The sequence below is a fragment of the Impatiens glandulifera genome, unplaced genomic scaffold, assembly GCF_907164915.1.
Source record: "Impatiens glandulifera unplaced genomic scaffold, dImpGla2.1, whole genome shotgun sequence".
In the NCBI taxonomy this organism is placed as follows: domain Eukaryota; kingdom Viridiplantae; phylum Streptophyta; class Magnoliopsida; order Ericales; family Balsaminaceae; genus Impatiens; species Impatiens glandulifera.
In genome coordinates, this window is record NW_025919459.1 from 129,944 (window position 1) to 148,912 (window position 18,969).

An 18,969-nucleotide genomic window follows, 5' to 3' on the forward strand; every position below is an offset into this window, starting at 1 on the left:
AGTTGGATTGGGATTAGCAGTGGAATCGCCTGGCTATTCATGAATAATATTATTTACAATCAAGACCATTAATTTGGTTAATTTATTCACTACCTTCAATTCTAATAAAGATGTCTATCTATTTATTATAAATGGAAAAGACTCAAAAGATCAAACTAATAACATTCTAATTTAACTCAAAATATCACAAAATGAGATATTGATTAAAAGATAAAGGTCAAAGGCCGAATCTTATAAAAATAATTTTATATTTATATCAAATTAATTCGAGAAAGAAGTTTGGGATTTAAATTGATAAAGATAAATAGGCTAGGAACCATGTAAAGTTTAAAATAGTGAAAGTTGGCCAAATTTATCTAGTTGATTGGGTAAATTTGACCAGTCTAAGTCAAAATTATCTACCTTAGAAAGTGTGGTTTGGCGAGCATTTGAAAGTGTGAGGTTACGAGATAAAAATCGGATGGTGGATGGTTTGTCGAGTGTGAGGTTGGAATTAGTGGTTGGTTTGGCGAGCATTTGAAAGTGTGAGGTCATGATATGGAGGTCGGTGGTGAGTGGTTTGTCAAGTGAGAGGTCGGAATTAGTTGTTGGTTTGACGAACATTTGAAAGTGTGAAGTCACGAAATGGAGGTCGGGTGGTGGGTGATTTTCGAGTGTGAGGTCAGAATTATTTGTTGGTTTGACGAGCATTTTAATTGGTAAGGATATGAGATGGAGGTCAGGTAGTGGGTGGTTTGTCGAGTGTGAGGTCGGAATTAGTGGTTGGTTTAGCAAGCATTTGAAAGTGTGAGGTCACGAGATAGAGGTTGGGTATTAGTGGGTGGTTTGTTGAGTGTGAGGTCAGAATTATTTGTTAGTTTGACGAGCATTTGAAAGTGTGAGGTCACGAAATGGTGGTCGGGTGGTAGGTGGTTTGTCAAGTGTGAGGTCGAAATTAGTTGTTGGTTTGACGAGCATTTAAAAGTGTAAGGTCACGAGATGGAGGTCAGGTTGTGGGTGGTTTATCGAGTATGAGGTCAGAATAAGTGGTTAGTTTGACGAGCACTTGAAAGTGTGAGGTCACGAGATAGAGGTCGGGTATTGGTGAGTGGTTTATCGAGTGTGAGGTCATATTAGTTGTTGGTTTGACGAGCATTTGAAAGTGTGAGGTCACGAGATGGAGGTCGGTGGTGAGTGGTTTGTCGAGTGTGAGGTCGAAATTAGTTGTTGGTTTGACGAGCATTTGAAAGTGTGAAGTCACGAAATGGAGGTCGGGTGGTTGATGGTTTATTGAGTGTGAAGTCGAAATTAGTTGTTGGTTTGACAAATATTTAAAAGTGTAAGGTCACGAGATGGAGGTCAGGTGGTGGGTGATTTGTCGAGTGTGAGGTCACGAGATAGAGATCGTGTATTGGTGGGTGGTTTGTCGAGTGTGAGGTTGGAATTACTTGTTGGTTTGACGAGAATTTGAAAGTATGAGGTCATGAAATGGAGGTCGGTTGGTGGGTGGTTTGTCGAGTGTGAGGTCGGAATTAGTTGTTGGTTTGACGAGCATTTGAAAGTGTAAGGTCACGAGATTTAAGTCATATGGTGGGTGGTTTATCGAGTGTGGGGTCGGAATTAGTGGTTGGTTTGACGAGCATTTGAAAGTGTGAGGTCATGAAATAGAGGTCGGGTATTGGTGGGTGATTTGTTGAGTGTGAGGTCGGAATTAGTTGTTGGTTTGACGAGAATTTTAAAGTGTGAGGTCACGAGATGTAGGTCGGGTGGTTTGTCGAGTGTGAGATCAGAATTAGATGTTGGTTTGGCGAGCATTTGAAAGTTTGTAAGGTCACGAGACAGAGGTCGAGTGGTGGATGGTTTGTCGAGTGTGAGGTCGGAATTAGTGTTTGGTTTGGCGAGCATTTTTTAAAGTGTGAGGTCACGAGTTGGAGGTCAGATGGGTAGTTTGTCGAGTGTGAGATCGGAATTAAGATTGGTTGTTGAGTTTGACGAGATATAAGAAATATGTTATCAAAATTTAGGTCGACTAAGAATAATGGGTGGTTCCCAAGTGGATAAAAAAGATATATAAAAAAGTGTAAGTCACAAGATAGTTAATTGAGGGGTTAAGTGGGGTGTCGAGGGGATAAAATATATGTTAACATTAAATTTAAGATTAAATTATTTTTTACCAATAAAATCAGTTTTAAATTAATTAAATTTAAATAATATTAATTTTATCTAAAAATATTTATAGATAAATAATATTTTAAATATATTTTTATCGGGAATTGATGCTAGTTGACCTAATGAAGCAAATTAAAAAAACATATTTCACATGCTCGATTCCCACTAAAAAAAGGTATTAAGATGAAGTAAGAAGTTCTTAATGTTGGGTTACCTTTCTAAATTAAAAAATAAAATAAAAATTAGATATATTCAAAAAAAAAAAAAAAATAGACATATTCAAGCAAATCTTAACATTAAAATATAAATTCTTTCCAATCCTCCCACTAAAATATATATATATATATATATAATTCTTTTTAGTAGTGGCAATATTTTTATTTATCAATCCACACAAAAATGTGGATATGCATTATTTATAAAAAAAATCGAACCATTACAAATATAATAAAAATAATTAATGTCATCAAGACCTAAATAACTCAAATAATTAAATTTGTTTAATAATATTTTACTTCAAAATAATAGATCAAATAAACCCTAAGTTTACTTCCAATAGAAAAAGACCTTAGGACTTTAATAGTATTATACTAGGGAGTCACTATTTGAAAACATTGCTGATTAATTCTAAGTGATAATATTTTAAATTTAAATAAATTCACGTAACAACCTATTTTTTAATCTTTTATAGTATAACTAATTTTTAACTATAGTTATATTATATATATAAATTCATATATTTTATTACACTAAAATAAATTATATTTTTTGCAAACTTACTTAATTTATTTAAAACAACCCTCAACCCACATTTTAATTCCCTAAAATACAAATTCTTTCAAATCCTCCAACTAATGTATATATTTCTTTTTTTAATAGTGGCAATATTTTTATTTATTAATCCATACCAAAATCTGAATATCTCATTATTTCTAAAAAACGAACCAGTACAAGTATAATATCAATAATTTATGTCATCAAGACCTAAATAACTCAAATAATTAACTTTGTTTAATAATATTTTACTTCAATATAATAGATCAAATAAACCCTAAGTTTACTTCCAATAGAAAAACACCTTAGGACTTTCATATTATTATACTAGGGAGTCACTATTTGAAAACATTGCTGATTAATAAGTGATAATATTTTAAATTAAATTAAATTCAGGTAACAACCGATTTTTTAATCTTTTCTAGTATAACTAAATTTTTAACTATAGTTATATTTTATGTTATTTCACTAAAATAAATTATATTTTTTTGCAAACTTACTTAATTTATTTAAAACAACCTCTACTCAATTTTGGGTTAAATTTAATCCTAAACTTCTATCTAAAATCAAATTAACTTACAAAAAAAAATAAAAAATTGATTCGGAGCTTAATTCATTATTTTCAATCAATTTGACCCAAAGTTTGGTCTAAATTCAATATATTACTAATAATATTTTTTTATTAATTACACTAAATATTCAATATTTTAAATATGCATATTATCATTTAAATATATTATATAATTAATGATTTTTTATTAAAATTTATAAAAAATCACTAATCAATTTTTTTGAGTTTGTTTAACTAAAACAGTTATTGATAATTTTTTAAGTTAAAGTTTGAATAATAAAAATAATTAATTTATATAATATATTTAAATAATAACATGTATATTTTACAAAATTAAATGTTTGACTGTAATTAATAATAAAAAAACAAGTTTATTCGTGTTAATATTTTTTAGTTTACAAATCTATATATATATATAATGAAGCTTAATTTTTAAAGTGTCCGTATTGCTGGGTCGAGAGCTGTGGTTAATTTGGATACTTGGTCGAATTGTGGGTTGACCCGTTTTTAAATTTAAAACAGTTAAAAATAAAATTAAAAATGCTAGAGGTATATTTCGAACTTGCAACCTAACAAAACAAGTACAACTCTTTAACCAACTAGGCTACAAAGACTTTATATTTTAAATTCAACACCAAATTTAATAAACGCGGGACGTTTTAATATTAATATAAGTTCAACTTTTTAACTAACTAATCTATATATATATAATAATGCTTAATTTTTAAAGTGTCCGGATTGCCGGGTCGAGAGTTGTGGTTAATTTGGATACTTGGGTCGGATTGTGGGTTGACCCGTTTTTAAATTCAAAACGGTTAAAAATAAAATTAAAAATACTAAAGGTATGTATCGAACTTGCAACCTAACAAAACAAGTACAACTCTTTAACCAACTAGCCTACAAAAACTTTATATTTTAAATTCAACACCAAATTTGATAAATGCGGGAAGTTTTAATATTAATATAAGTTTAACTTTTTAACTAACTAATATATATATATATAATGATGCTTAATTTTTAAAGTATTCGGATTGTCGGGTCGAGAACTGTGGTTAATTTGGATACTTGGGTCGGATTGTGGGTTGACCCGTTTTTAAATTTAAAACAGTTAAAAATAAAATTAAAAATGTTAGAGGTATGTTTCGAACTTGCAATATAACAAAAAAAGTACAACTCTTTAACCAACTAGGCTACAAAGACTTTATATTTTAATTTCAACAACAAATTTGATAAACGCGGGACGTTTTAATATTAATATAAGTTCAACTTTTTAACTAACTAATATATATATATATAATGATGCTTAATTTTTAAAGTGTCCGGATTTGCGGGTCAAAAGCTGTGGTTAATTTGGATACTTGGGTCGGATTGTGGGTTCACCCGTTTTTAAATTTAAAAAGGTTAAAAATAAAATTAAAAATGCTAGAGGTATGTTTCGAACTTAAAACCTAATAAAACAAGTACAACTCTTTAACTAACTAGGCTACAAAAACTTTATATTTTAAATTCAACACCAAATTTGATAAACGCGGGAAGTTTTAATATTAATATAAGTTCAACTTTTTAACTAACTAATCTATATATATATATAAAATGATGCTTAATTTTTAAAGTGTACGGATTGCCGGGTCGAGAGCTGTGGTTAATTTGGATATTTGGGTCGGATTTTGGGTTCACCCGTTTTTAAATTTAAAAAGGTTAAAAATAAAATAAAAAATGCTAGAGGTATGTTTCGAACTTGCAACCTAACAAAAAACAAGTACAACTCTATAACCAACTACACTACAAAAAAATTATATTTTAAATTCAACAGCAAATTTGATAAACGCGGGAAGTTTTAATATTAATATAAGTTCAACTTTTTAACTAACTAATCTATATATATATATAATGATGCTTAATTTTTAAAGTGTCCGGATTTGCGGGTCGAGAGCTGTGGTTAATTTGGATACTTGGGTCGGATTGTGGGTTGACCCGTTGTTAAATTTAAAAATGTTAAAAATAAAATTAAAAATGTTAGAGGTATGTTTCGAACTTGCAACCTAACAAAACAAGTATAACTTTTTAACCAACTAGGCTACAAAGACTTTATATTTAAATTTCAACAAAAAATTTGATAAACGCGGGACGTTTTAATATTAATATAAGTTCAACTTTTTATTAACTAATCTATATATATATATAATGATGCTTAATTTTTAAAGTGTCCGGATTGCCGGGTCGAGAGCTGTGGTTAATTTGGGTCGGATTGTGGGTTCACCCGTTTTTAAATTTAAAACGGTTAAAAATAAAATTAAAAATGCTAGAGGTATGTTTCGAACTTGCAACCTAACAAAACAAGTACAACTCTTTAACCAACTACGCTACAAAGAATTTATATTTTATATTCAACACCAAATTTGATAAACGCGAGACGTTTTAATATTAATATAAGTTTAACTTTTTAACTAACTAATATATATATATATAATGATGCTTAATTTTTAAAGTGTCCTGATTGCCGGGTCGAGAGATGTTGTTAATTTGGATATTTGGGTCGGATTGTGGGTTGACCCGTTTTTTTAAAAATAAAATTAAAAATTCTAGAGGTATGTTTCGAATTTGCAACCTAACAAAACAAGTATAACTTTTTAACTAACTAGGCTACAAAGACTTTATATTTTAAATTCAACACCAAATTTGATAAACGCGGGAAGTTTTTAATATTAATATAAGTCCAACTTTTTAACTAACTAATCTATATATATAATGATGCTTAATTTTTAAAGTGTCCGGATTGGCGGGTCGAGAGCTGTGGTTTAATTTGGATACTTGGGTCGAATTGTGGTTAACTCGTTTTTAAATTTAAAATAGTTAAAAATAAAATTAAAAATGTTAGAGGTATGTTTCGAACTTGCAACCTAACAAAACAAATACAACTCTTTAACCAACTATACTTCAAAGACTTTATATTTTAAATTCAACACCAAATTTTATAAACGCGGGACGTTTTAATATTAATAAAAGTTCAACTTTTTAACTAACTAATATATATATATAAATATATATATAATGATGCTTAATTTTTAAAGTGTCCGGATTGCCGGGTCGAGAGTTGTGGTTAATTTGGATACTTGGGTCGGATTGTGGTTGACCCGTTTTTAAATTTAAAACGGTTAAAAATAAAATTAAAAATGCTAAAAGTATGTTTCGAACTTGCAACCTAACAAAAACAAGTACAACTCTTTAACCAACTAAGCTACAAAGACTTTATATTTTAAATTCAACACCAAATTTTATAAACGCGGGACGTTTTAATATTAATATAAGTTCAACTTTTTAACTAACTAATCTATATATATATAATGATGCTTAATTTTTAAAGTGTCCGGATTGCCGGGTCGAGAGCTGTGGTTAATTTGGATACTTGGGTCGGATTGTGGGTTGACCCGTTTTTAAATTTAAAACGGTTAAAAATAAAATTAAAAATGCTAAAGGTATGTTTCGAATTTGCAACCTAACAAAAACAAGTACAACTCTTTAACCAACTACACTACAAAGACTTTATATTTTAAATTCAACACCAAATTTGATAAACGCGGGACGTTTTAATAATAATATTATTTCAACTTTTTAACTAACTAATATATAATGATGTTGAGTAAATGAATAATTGAGTCGGATTGTGTGTTGACCACCCATAAACTTAAAATGGTTAAAAATAAAATTAAAAATGTTATCCGTAATTTTTTTCACGGTTTTTTATATTATTACTCTTACTCGTGCAAATGCACAGGCTAAAAGCTAGTTTTAATAAAACATTAATAATCATACAAATATATTTAAATAATAATATGTGTATTTTAAAAAAGCAACCACATTAAAAGGAAATTACTACGTTCAAACTATCGATCCTAATAATTATATATTTTTCTAAGTTCAAGTAGTAATTATATATTTTTCTAAGGTCAAGTAGTAATTATATTTTTCTAAGTTACAAATCTTAAATTTTATAGAAAAATTAATTAAGTAATAATGTAAATTGTTTTTCTTCTAAAAATCAAAAAAAAAAAAAATATGTCGTTTCATTTAAGAATTGTTTTTTAAAAGGTCAATCCAGTTATTATCATAATCTCTTCTTTGTGCAAATATAAAATAAATAAATGTTTTGTAATAATGTTTTGAATGTAGAAATGTTTTTGGGATTATACTGAATTTTTATTTAAAATAAATAAATGTTTATAAGATGCCTAAATTAAAAATTATTGGGAGCACGACTTTGGGAGAACGACTCGTATAACGAAAGTAACATTACTGTTATACGAAAGTGACCTCGCTGTTATACAAAACAGATCTCGCTGTTATACAAAGGGACGAGGTATCTATTGTATAATAGCGATGTCACTTTCGTATAACAGCGATGTCACTTTCGCTGTACGAGTCGCTCCCCGAAGTCGTGCTCTCTATTTTTCCTTTATTAAAATATAGTATGATGCCTAAATTTAAAAGATGATATATTATTTTATTGAATAATATAATTATTTAAATAATATGGTATATGTTGTTCATCCTTTATTGAGAACTATTTATATAAAGTAGTGTTTCATCTTTAGCTTAGTTTTGCACTGAACTTTTGAATTTTGATTTAAATTTAAATTATCTGTTATGAATTTTTTAAAGTATTAAAACTCTTGATTATCAATTTTTTATTTTAAGAATATCTGTTTTGATAAAAAAAAAAAAAAAAGTTTATGAATTGTGTAGATTTTGGTAATTTAGTTAATAATAAAAACCGATATGCATTTATAAATTTCCTATTTCAAATACAAATTACCTTTCTGTTATTCAATAAATATAAACATGACCATAAATTGCACATATACACATTGAAATGCAAATTTACAAGTGTAAAGACAAAAAAAATTACATGTAAAACAAACACACCACCATTCTCAAATAACAATTATATCCATTTTAGTTTCAATTTTCTAAACTTTGATATCTATTTTTATTCCATGTATATGTCACATGCATCTAACCATAAATTGCATAAAACAAATACCATAGTTGCAAGCAAATTTATTTTAAAATGTCAAACAATTCTAAGTCTTCTTATAATGTTAAGAATCCTTCTTCATTATAAATAAAATATTTAGTGATAGTTCTATAAATACCTCGTTCCAAGTTAAACTAAGGCAAAATCATCTTACAAGATGCAAACAAGAGGAAATTCAATTGTTCTAATTGTTCTTCAATTATGTATTTTTCTTGCTAATGGACAAAATCGACAGGCACACGTTCTACTCTTTGCTCCATTTTTAATATATTTATTTCGGTTAATGATTTTGCATGCATTGTTTGAATGAATTCTATGAAAGACCCATCCTAATATAAGAGGTGTGAGTATCATAGTATTAGTTTTTTTTTCTTAATTAGAATTCCTAAATCTAAATCGCTTAATAAACACAACCTTAGTTTTGTGTTTTTTCTTTATCTTATTTCATATATTTTGACTAATTTTGTTCCATTTTAATTAAATCTATGTGTATAACTCTTAAATTCAAGTATTTGTTTAGAAAAGAAGAAATACAAGTTTTTGTGAAAAGGCATTTTGATTAGCCAAATTAAAAAGGCTAATATGAAACAAGGGTACTTCTTTGCCTTGATTTAAGATGTAGGCCTAAATTGCACCATTTATAAAACAATCCATGTTGGAAATAATGGATGACAATTTTACAAGAATTTTAGCATACCCTAAACTTACAATATTCATTTCAAAAGTTTGCCACTAATTTCTCATCTTTTATTTTTATTTTGCATTATAAACATACAAATTGAATTTGTGATCCATAATTTATTTTTGATTATTGGAAATTTTACACTATTATCTTTTTACAGGAATATATAGTATATATGGGAGATTTGAAACTAATACCGGGGATCCCTCCATCTTTAATGCATTCTACCTTCATACAAAAAGTTCTTGGAAGGTGAAATTACTAATAATTTTCTATTGAAGAATATTTAGTTTGTTTATAGTTTAATATAAACTATGTCAAATTTATTTGGGATTTGTTTTTTTCTTTGAGCAGTTCATCTTCGGCGTCAATTATTTACAGTTACAAAAATAGTTTCAATGGATTTGTCGCTATGTTAACTAGCGATGAAGTTCAACGGATTTCATGTAAGCTCGTCTATTCGTATAAAAGATTTTACCAATAATAAAATCATAAACATGGTTTTTTTTTAATGTATTGAACTTATATAATTATCAGCGATACAAGAAGTGGTGTCAGTGTTTCCAAATAAAATCAACCAACTACACACGACGAGATCATGGGATTTTATGGGATTTCCACAAACTATCAAACGAGCAACAACAGTAGAGAGCAACACTATTGTTGGAGTAATCGATTCCGGAATATGGCCGGAGTCCGATAGCTTTAAAGATACCGGTTTTGGACCACCACCAACTAAATGGAAAGCTTCGTGTACGGGATTAACCAATTTCACTTGCAATAAGTAAGTATCTATATTTGATCATACACACAACTAACTAAAACAATCAATTAAGGATGTTTTTAAAAAAAATATTGAGTTTATTTGAAAATAAACCAAGATCGAACAAGCCTATGTTTGTATCCAAAAAGAAAAAGACAAACCCTAATAGCTACAGAATCGATCTGAATGCAGCAAAATTATCGGAGCAAGGTATTACAAAGTCGATAAAGTCTTCGGCGAAAATGACATCCAATCTCCAAGAGACTCTGAGGGTCATGGAACTCATACAGCGTCAACGGTCGCCGGCGACCTTGTTACTTCGGCAAGTTTTTCCGGTCTCGCCAGCGGTACAGCTCGAGGAGGAGTCCCGTCTTCGCGGATCGCCGTATATAAAGTTTGTTGGTCCGGAAGTTGCTCAGACGCCGACCTCCTCGCAGCATTCGATGATGCCATCAATGATGGAGTCGACATAATATCAATTTCTATCGGACCCTCCGTTGCTAGACCTTATCTCAGCGATCCAATAGCTATTGGGAGTTTTCACGCCATGAGAAAAGGAATTCTTACTTCAATGTCTGCCGGAAACTCAGGTCCGAGAGCTGGAACTGTCTCGAATGTTTCTCCATGGGCACTTTCAGTCGCAGCAAGCACGATTGATCGTAAGTTCTTTACCAATTTGACGTTGGGTAATGCTGCCACTTTTCAGGTGAAGCCTTTCACTATCATTTCTTCTCGTTTCAGCAAAGCATGGATACTATACTTTCATCGTTTTGATTATTCATTCTGTCTATATAACGCAGGGAGTTACAGTGAACTCGTTTGATCCTAATGGTTTCTCCAATATAGTGTATGGTGGCAATGTGCCAAATAGAACAGGGAATGTTCCTAGTACTGTATCCAGGTATATTACAACTATGAATTTATCTAAAATTGTATGCAAATTATACTACCCTTCTGATAAAAAGAATTTTATAGTAATGTATTCTTATTACTCTCATACACTGCAGCCTTTGCGGAAAGAACTCACTAGATGCTACATTGGTAAATGGTAAGATTGTTTTATGCGACGAATATAATTTAGGGGAAGCAGCTCTTTTGGCTGGAGCAGCTGGTATGGTTGTACGAGGAGATGGACCCAAAGATGCAGCTGACGTGTTTGCACTCCCTGCAACTTTTGTTAGCGCTAACGATGGAACTATAATCTTGTCCTATATTAGCACAAGGTATATATGAAACATATTCTCTAACTATTCTTACTACTATAGAATAATTCTAAAATTTTGCAATTTGATTTTGATTTTGTTTTGTTTGAAACAGCAATGCAACTGCGAAAATATTGAAGAGTAATGAAGCTGTTGATGGATTTGCGCCATATATTGCATCCTTCTCATCTAGGGGACCAAATCCTTTAACATCTGACATCCTCAAGGTTGTATATGTTTTCCTCTTTGTCTATAACCTTTACTTTTACTGTATTGTTAAAGATGGAGCTGCATTTTTGTAAGAATGATTTTATTAAACCTCAACTAAATCAACAAAAAGGGAAAAATTAGGATTATAGTTGAAGTTTGACATTAGAAATGCTTCTACCATACAATAAATTATATCAAAGTTTCACCTCTTTATGTAGCCCGATTTGTCTGCCCCTGGTGTTGATATCTTGGCAGCATGGACACTTGCAAATTCTCCTACAGGAATAGAAGCAGATAACAGAAGACATCCATTTAATATCATATCGGGCACATCAATGGCTTGCCCACATGCTACTGGTGCAGCTGCTTATGTTAAAACCTTCAATCCATCGTGGTCTCCATCTGCTATAAGATCTGCTCTTATGACTACAGGTATATATATATATATATATATTCATTTTTTGAAAAACTTAATTGAATACTCTTCTTAAATTCCAAACAATTCTCTTGTAGCCTTTGAGATGAGTCCAAAGACCACCCCACTAGCGGAATTTGGTTATGGAGCAGGTCACATAAACCCTGTAGGGGCCATTGATCCTGGTCTTGTGTATGATGCCAATCAAACTGACTATGTGCAGTTCTTGTGTGGGCAAGGCTACACCGACAGGCAATTGCAAGCTGTTACGGGTGACAGCAGCACCTGCATCAGTTTTGGGAATGATACTGCTTGGAATTTGAACATACCTTCATTATCTGTCCGTGTCCTTCCTTCGCTTACTTTTAAAGTCGCCTTCAATAGGAGAGTTACCAATGTTGGATTGGCCTCATCTACTTACACTTCCACGGTTCTTGCTCCATCGACACTAAAAGTACAAGTGGTGCCCAGCACACTTTCTTTCACTAGTGTCGGACAAACTCAGTCATTCACTGTTACTGTTGAGGGAATAGTTAACCCGAGCTCCATCGTCTCTGCTTCTTTGTCATGGGCAGATGCAACGCACAAAGTGAGAAGCCCCATTGTTGTTTTTGCTACTACATAAACAACAAACATGATGATATTACATGGTATTGATTTTGTGACATAAATAAGGTAATTATATTTTGAGGAGATTCGAAAAGGTGTGATTTTATGTTATTGACGGGTTGTCAAAGAACAATTTGTTTTCAGAGAATGTTTCTCGAGAGCATATGTTCTTGGTTTGGTGTGCTATATCTTTGTGGATGTATTAAACTCTTCACGATTGTGATTTATTTAACAACGGTTGCTTTGGATTGAGTTTGGTAGTTTTCATGCAAAATTTAACATTTTGGTATTTATCTTGGGCAATTAGATGGGTTGGGATTAGCAGTGGAATTGCCTGCCCATTATAAAAAAAAAGTCTCTATTCATGAATAAAATTATTTACAATCAATTCAAGACCATTAATTTGGTTAATTTATTCATTATCTTCAATTCTAATAAAGATGTCTGTCTATTTATTATAAATGGAAAAGACTCAAAAGATCAAACTAATAACATTCTAATTTAACTCAAAATATCACAAAGTGAATCTTAGAAAAATAATTTTATATTTATATCAAATTAATTTGAGAAAGCAGTTTGGGATTTTAATTGATAAAGATAAATAGGCATGCAAAGTTTAAAATAGTGAAAGTTGGCCAACTTTGTTTAGTTGATTTGGGTAAATTTGACCATAAATCTAAGTCTAGGTCAAAATTATCAACCCTAGAGACAAGAGATTGAATAAAAAAATCAAAATGTCCTTAGGGCCAAAATGATTAACTAAAAAAATAAATATCTCTTCTTCTATACTAAACTTGGGCAATGTGTAGGACTATTACAATTAGACACAAAATGATTTTGAAACGCAACAATAATATCTTATTTGGATTGTGAGTTTGACACGACACAAACACGAGTACAAATTCACAAGACATAAACATGGACCCAACACGATTATGAATTTACCTATTTACCTGTTGATTTATCAAATTAATCAAGTTAACGTTGATTTATCAAACTATCTATGTGTGCCCGATTAATTTGTTTTTCTTCTTCAATGAATATCTAATTATGTGATCTCTTGTAAATCAAGCTAACGATGATTTATCAAATTAATCTCATTGTTTATTAAATCAAGCTAACATTGATTTATCAAATTAATCTGGTTTACTAATTCTAATCCATTGCAAATTAGGAAAACATATATTTGGGTGTTAAAATGTTGAGAATCAAAACTAAATAAAAGTACTTTGCAAATCACATCTTCATAGAAGCAATATATACTTCTAAGAATTATTGCAATAACATATGCAAAAGTAGGTAAAATCGTTTAATACGTTACATAATTAGTTGTAAGATGACATTTTTTGTTTATATTTATTGGCCTTTCCTCCAATGTTTTTTTCAACTTATTCCAAGCTAACCAAAATGAAAAGCCTATGTTTGCATCAATATTAAATGTTTAGTAGTAATTATGTCACAAAGACAATGTCTTTATTAGATGAAGCTATCATGAGAATAGGTAAAAACTAGGGACATATTTGTGGCAAAGTAAAAGTCCTTAAATACTCACATATGACTTCATATAATTTATCATTGAATGAGTTTCAAGGGATTTAAAAAAAAAAAAAATGATGCAATGCAATCTTATTTCATTACAAAGAACTCAACCAACATTTCTTGTAACTTTTTACAGTTCCTCTTCAATATTTGACTGAAGTTTGTGTTTTTCAAACCTATTATTAGTTAGTTTAATATTGTTTTGACAAGAAATTGTGTTTATGATTCAAAAACATATATAAAAGGATTATTGTCATAATCTTTTAAAATAATCTCTTGGACAAGAAATGATTATGTCTCTCCTATTATTTTTCGATGAATCATTTGATTTTAATGAATTATATGAGATTATTTGAGATGTAAGGTCTATACGGCTTAGATGATATTGAACTTTTTTATTTTTTTACGATTCTACCTTAATTACGATGAAGCTCTTCAGTCTTCCCTCGAAAATATTATTTCTCTTTTTCGCAATGCTTTTTCTTGACTTTGTATATGTTTTTATTTTGCTCTTTTTTATTTTGTTTAGTCTGTGAATCAATTGTTTTGAATTTGAACTTACAAAATAATAATATTCTTGAAACAATATCATTTTTTTCTCATTTCTTCAATTTGGGCTATGAATAAAATATCTTAGAAAAATTTAACATTCCAAATTTCTTTTTTAAATTTTGTATTGTAATGAATTAATAATGATATTTTTTTGAATTATGGAGAGGTAGCATGACACCCACAACTATGACCCTCTGCTTTCATTTAAAGTGTTTGAAGTGAGAATCAAATCTATGACATTTTAGTCTCTAATGTCAATTCTTTTTACTGGGCCACTCTTATGAGGTCATTTTATAAATCCATGACAAAAGTCTAAGGTCGCATTTGAAGAGAATATATAAATTGGGAAGAATGCCAATTTTACACACCAAGTTGTAACAAGGTGTCAAATTTACTTATTAAGTATCAAAATTTCATTTATATGTATGAACTTGTCAAAAAGTGTCAAATATATTTAAAATAACAGAAATGTTAAACGGTGTTAAAATTTTTGTCACATGTAATATCCACATATTTTTTATTTTTTTAAATTGACATTACTTTAATTATTTTTCCATTTAAACAAAACTTATTTTACTTTCTCTCTCATCCCTCTACAACTCTCCATTTTTTTCTAACTTTTCTCTCTTTGATTAACTCAAGTTCTTTTGGATTTTTACTTTCTTCTAACCTCTAAGTGCTCCCTAACTGAACTTTAAATAGTCATCATCGTTGGTGGAAGTTTTTGTTGGCCGATTCCTAAATCATAGACGTTGTGACCAAAATCTTCATTAGTCGAACCCTAAATCATTGTCGCCATTAGCGGACAATGCTGAATCAAGGTAAAATCTCCCTTAATCGACTTGTTTTAATTTTAGTTTTCATAATACTCACCATGTTAAACTTTATCAGCTCCCAGACGTAACCCCCAAATCCAAGTCTTTCTCAGTTAAACCTTACACTATCATCATCATTGGTTGAAACATTCATTGATCGAATCCTAAATTGTCAATGTTGTGGTGAAGTCTTTGTTGGCCGAATCCTAAATTGTCAGTGCTGTGACGAAGTCATAATAACTCGTTACTTTTTAGAACAATTTTTATAATTAATCAATTAAATATTATTAATAATAATAAAATTACTCATAGATGGAGAAATGAGAGAGAAATATTTAAAGAAAATAGTAAGTTGTGAGGATAAAGAAAGAGAAAATAAATAAGAAAAGTTTTTAATGTTTTGTTTGAATAAAAAATAATTAAAGTAATGTCAATTTAAAAAAATAAAAAATATGTGGATATTACATGTGACAAAATTTTTAACACTGTTTAACATTTCTGTTATTTTAAATATATTTGACACTTTTTGACAAGTTAATACATAAAAATGAAATTTTGATACTTAATAAGTAAATTTGACACCTTGTTATAACTTGGTGTGTAAAATTGGCATTCTAACCCTATATAAATTAATTAAAATATAAAATACTTATTATATTATTTATAACAATATTTAAAAATATTAGATGCTAAAGATAATACTAAAATAATTAACTTTGTTTAATAATTTTTTCTTAATAAAAACAGAAGACAAAAACCTTAAGAATACTTCCACTATAAAAATAGACATTTTAAGAAAAAACAAATGAAACAAACCTAAGTTTACTTTCAATATAAAAAGATCTTATGACTTTAATTTTATTATTCTATTTTCTTAAGTTTCATCCTAATCTATATAGATTTTATTTTATAATAAACACCATAGCAGGTAATCACTATTTGAAAACAGGGCTAATTCAAGATAAATCATTTAGAAGTTGTCTAACTTAATAAATATATGGATCCTCCTCCTTTGCTTCTAGGTCAAACTTATTTGAAATTTTGTTTTGTTTATTAGATCTATATTATTATCTATATTATTATCGGGTAGATTATCTAGTTAGAAAATAACAGGAAAATATTTAAAAAATAAGAGTCATCCCAATTAGAATTCTCAATAACTTTTTGCATACCACTCTTGGCAAATTTGGACAGAAAACATTATTACTCTGGGTGGTTGCATTATAGATTTTAATTCTTGTAATTTTGTTCAGGATTTAAACTTTTTTTGTTAGTTTTTGTTTTATACTGTTTATTTCGATTTAATGGATGATTAATGGGAGATAACTTGTTTAGGAGATTTAGACCATGAGAATAGTTTATGTGAAGGGATTTGTTTCCTCTATTTATTTTATTCTCCTTACCTCTCTTCATTTATTTTTGTTTCTTTCAACATTTTTAAATTTGGATAGTTTTGGGCATCACTTTAATCTTGATAAAAACTATCTGGTTTTATTGTCGTGTTGGATGGATAATTGATTTCGTAAGAGTTCAAGTGAGCAACACAACCGTTACATTAGAAAGTTGTATTGTCGATATAGCGAAATCATTTTTGTATGATTATTGTTCCTTGTACCAAGTTTGTTTCTTTCAAATTTTTGTCAAACTGTTTCGATTCACTAAATAGATTAAATATCTAACCAAATTTTATTTTGTTTTTCAAAAATTTAGTTCATTTCCAAATACCACCTCAAAGAACCCTTAATAAGGTGTCAAATTAACATCAATTAAACTATCATATATATATATATATATATATATATCAACTTTAAATATTATTATTTTATCCATGTCAATCTTCTTTTCCAAAATTTGGTTACAGTCATTTTGAGAAGGTGTATTTGTGTGTATATTTTCATAAATATAAATATGAACCTAATTTGCACTATTGTTATCGTCATATTATGACATTTAATTTTTAAAACCGTGCGGTTTGTAAAAACAAGTCTATCATTCACATTTTTTTAAATTGAAGCGTAATTATACTACCTTTTAATAATTGTAGTTGTCTAATTTGTCTTATTTATAGCGTCAAACTTATGACTTTGGTGACTTGTTAGGGATTCATGGCTCTTTTAGGACCTTAAGTCTTAAGTCGTTCCTCATTTTTATTCGTTTCTATTTCATGATTTATTTCTTTTTGTGTTTTGTTGGATTGCCCGACTTTGTGAAGCATATATTATGAACATTTTTTTATTCTTTTTACAATTATTGTATTTAAACTTTACTTCTTTACATATTGCATGATCATTTTTCAAATTAAACTCAAGTCTAAATTAATTTACTTCTTAATAAAGCAGATATGTTTTTGCTTAAATATATTTCTTATATATATTAATTTTTGTATTTCAAATATAAATTTACTTATTTTCCTTCCATAAATATAAATATGACCCTAAATTACTCAAATTGACACTTAATTCAAATTTATAAGTAATGACAAGAGAGAAAAAATACAAATAGAATAAACACTCCTTTGTTATTTTGACTCATTCTCAAATAACAATCCTATCTATTTCAGTTTCAATATTTCAATTTTAATTTGATATTTATTCCAATCATATGTCACATCAAATGATAAATTGCATCAATGAATAACAATTAACATGCAGGTTTGCACAATTAATTTAAAATGTCAAACAATTCTAAGTTGTTATAAATAAATAATATGTAAGTCATTTCTTTTAATAAAAGACCATGTCTTCTTTTTTAAAATATTAATTTGATTGTTAGGCACCAAATATATATAGAATTAGACCAATTCAATAACATAAGCATTATGGTTAGAAACTCCTTACAATTGGTGTTTATTTTATTTATTTATTAAGTTTATGGTTTATTAATTAATTGAAGAAATTGAAAATGTAATTTGATCTTTCAAAATTAAATTAACAATATTCATTATTTTAAAATATAACCACAACCCAATAAACTAAACTATTCAATCACAAAAGAAAATAATTTGAACAATACCCACTAAAATATTAGTCTCCATAAAATATTCAATGTCGACTGCCGTTTAGCCTATAATGTTAAGAAACTTTCTTTATTATTATAAAGCTTAAAATATTTAGTGAGAATTCTATAAATACCTTCTTATATGTTCAAGACTAAATTAAGGCAAAATCATTTCTAAAAAATGGAGACGAGAAGAAATTCAATTGTTCCAAGTGTTCTTCAATTATGTATTTTATTAGGCATTCTTTTTAATGGCACTCATGGACAGGATCGACAGGCACGTTTATACTTTTATTCAAACTTTAATATTCTTAACCTATTTGATAATTTTTTCAGGCGTTGTTTGAAGTGAATTCTATGAAAGAATCATTTTCTTATATAGGACTCCTCGAGTCGGATTAACAAACACGATCTTGTTCCATTTTAATTAAATCCATGAATTTAACCTCTAAATCATTAAGGAGGCGACATAAATTTGCGACGGTTTTTCTTTCTCTCGTCGCTATTGACACAAGAAAAAGTTATTTTAATAAATATATATTAAAGCGTTACAACAATAACGATGATTAACAAGGATTAGTGACGAAAATTATAACACAACTATGTAAAGATTAGCGACAAAAGCTAGCGACGATTATCAAACCTTTAGAAACGGTC

The 18,969-nt window shown here is 29.1% G+C and overlaps 1 protein-coding gene across 1 annotated transcript; it reads left to right on the forward strand.

The window, feature by feature from the left end:
• The first annotated feature begins 9,385 nt into the window (after window positions 1-9,385).
• On the forward strand, window positions 9,386-12,655 carry LOC124918014 (cucumisin-like). The gene is made up of 9 exons (XM_047458283.1): window positions 9,386-9,462; window positions 9,565-9,656; window positions 9,748-9,994; window positions 10,166-10,679; window positions 10,774-10,874; window positions 10,981-11,196; window positions 11,291-11,402; window positions 11,604-11,817; window positions 11,899-12,655. Exons 1-9 carry the CDS (start codon window positions 9,386-9,388, stop codon window positions 12,423-12,425), a joined length of 2,100 nt encoding a protein of 699 aa, XP_047314239.1. The 3' UTR covers window positions 12,426-12,655.
• The last annotated feature ends 6,314 nt before the right edge of the window (window positions 12,656-18,969 follow it).

Bases quoted from the DNA above. Each gene is read 5' to 3' on its own strand.
- LOC124918014 (XM_047458283.1), top strand. From the start codon at position 9,386: ATGGGAGATTTGAAACTAATACCGGGGATCCCTCCATCTTTAATGCAT. The intron at 9,657-9,747 runs GTAAGCTCGTCT...TATAATTATCAG, and splicing joins TGAAGTTCAACGGATTTCAT to CGATACAAGAAGTGGTGTCA. The intron at 11,197-11,290 runs GTATATATGAAA...TGTTTGAAACAG, and splicing joins TTGTCCTATATTAGCACAAG to CAATGCAACTGCGAAAATAT.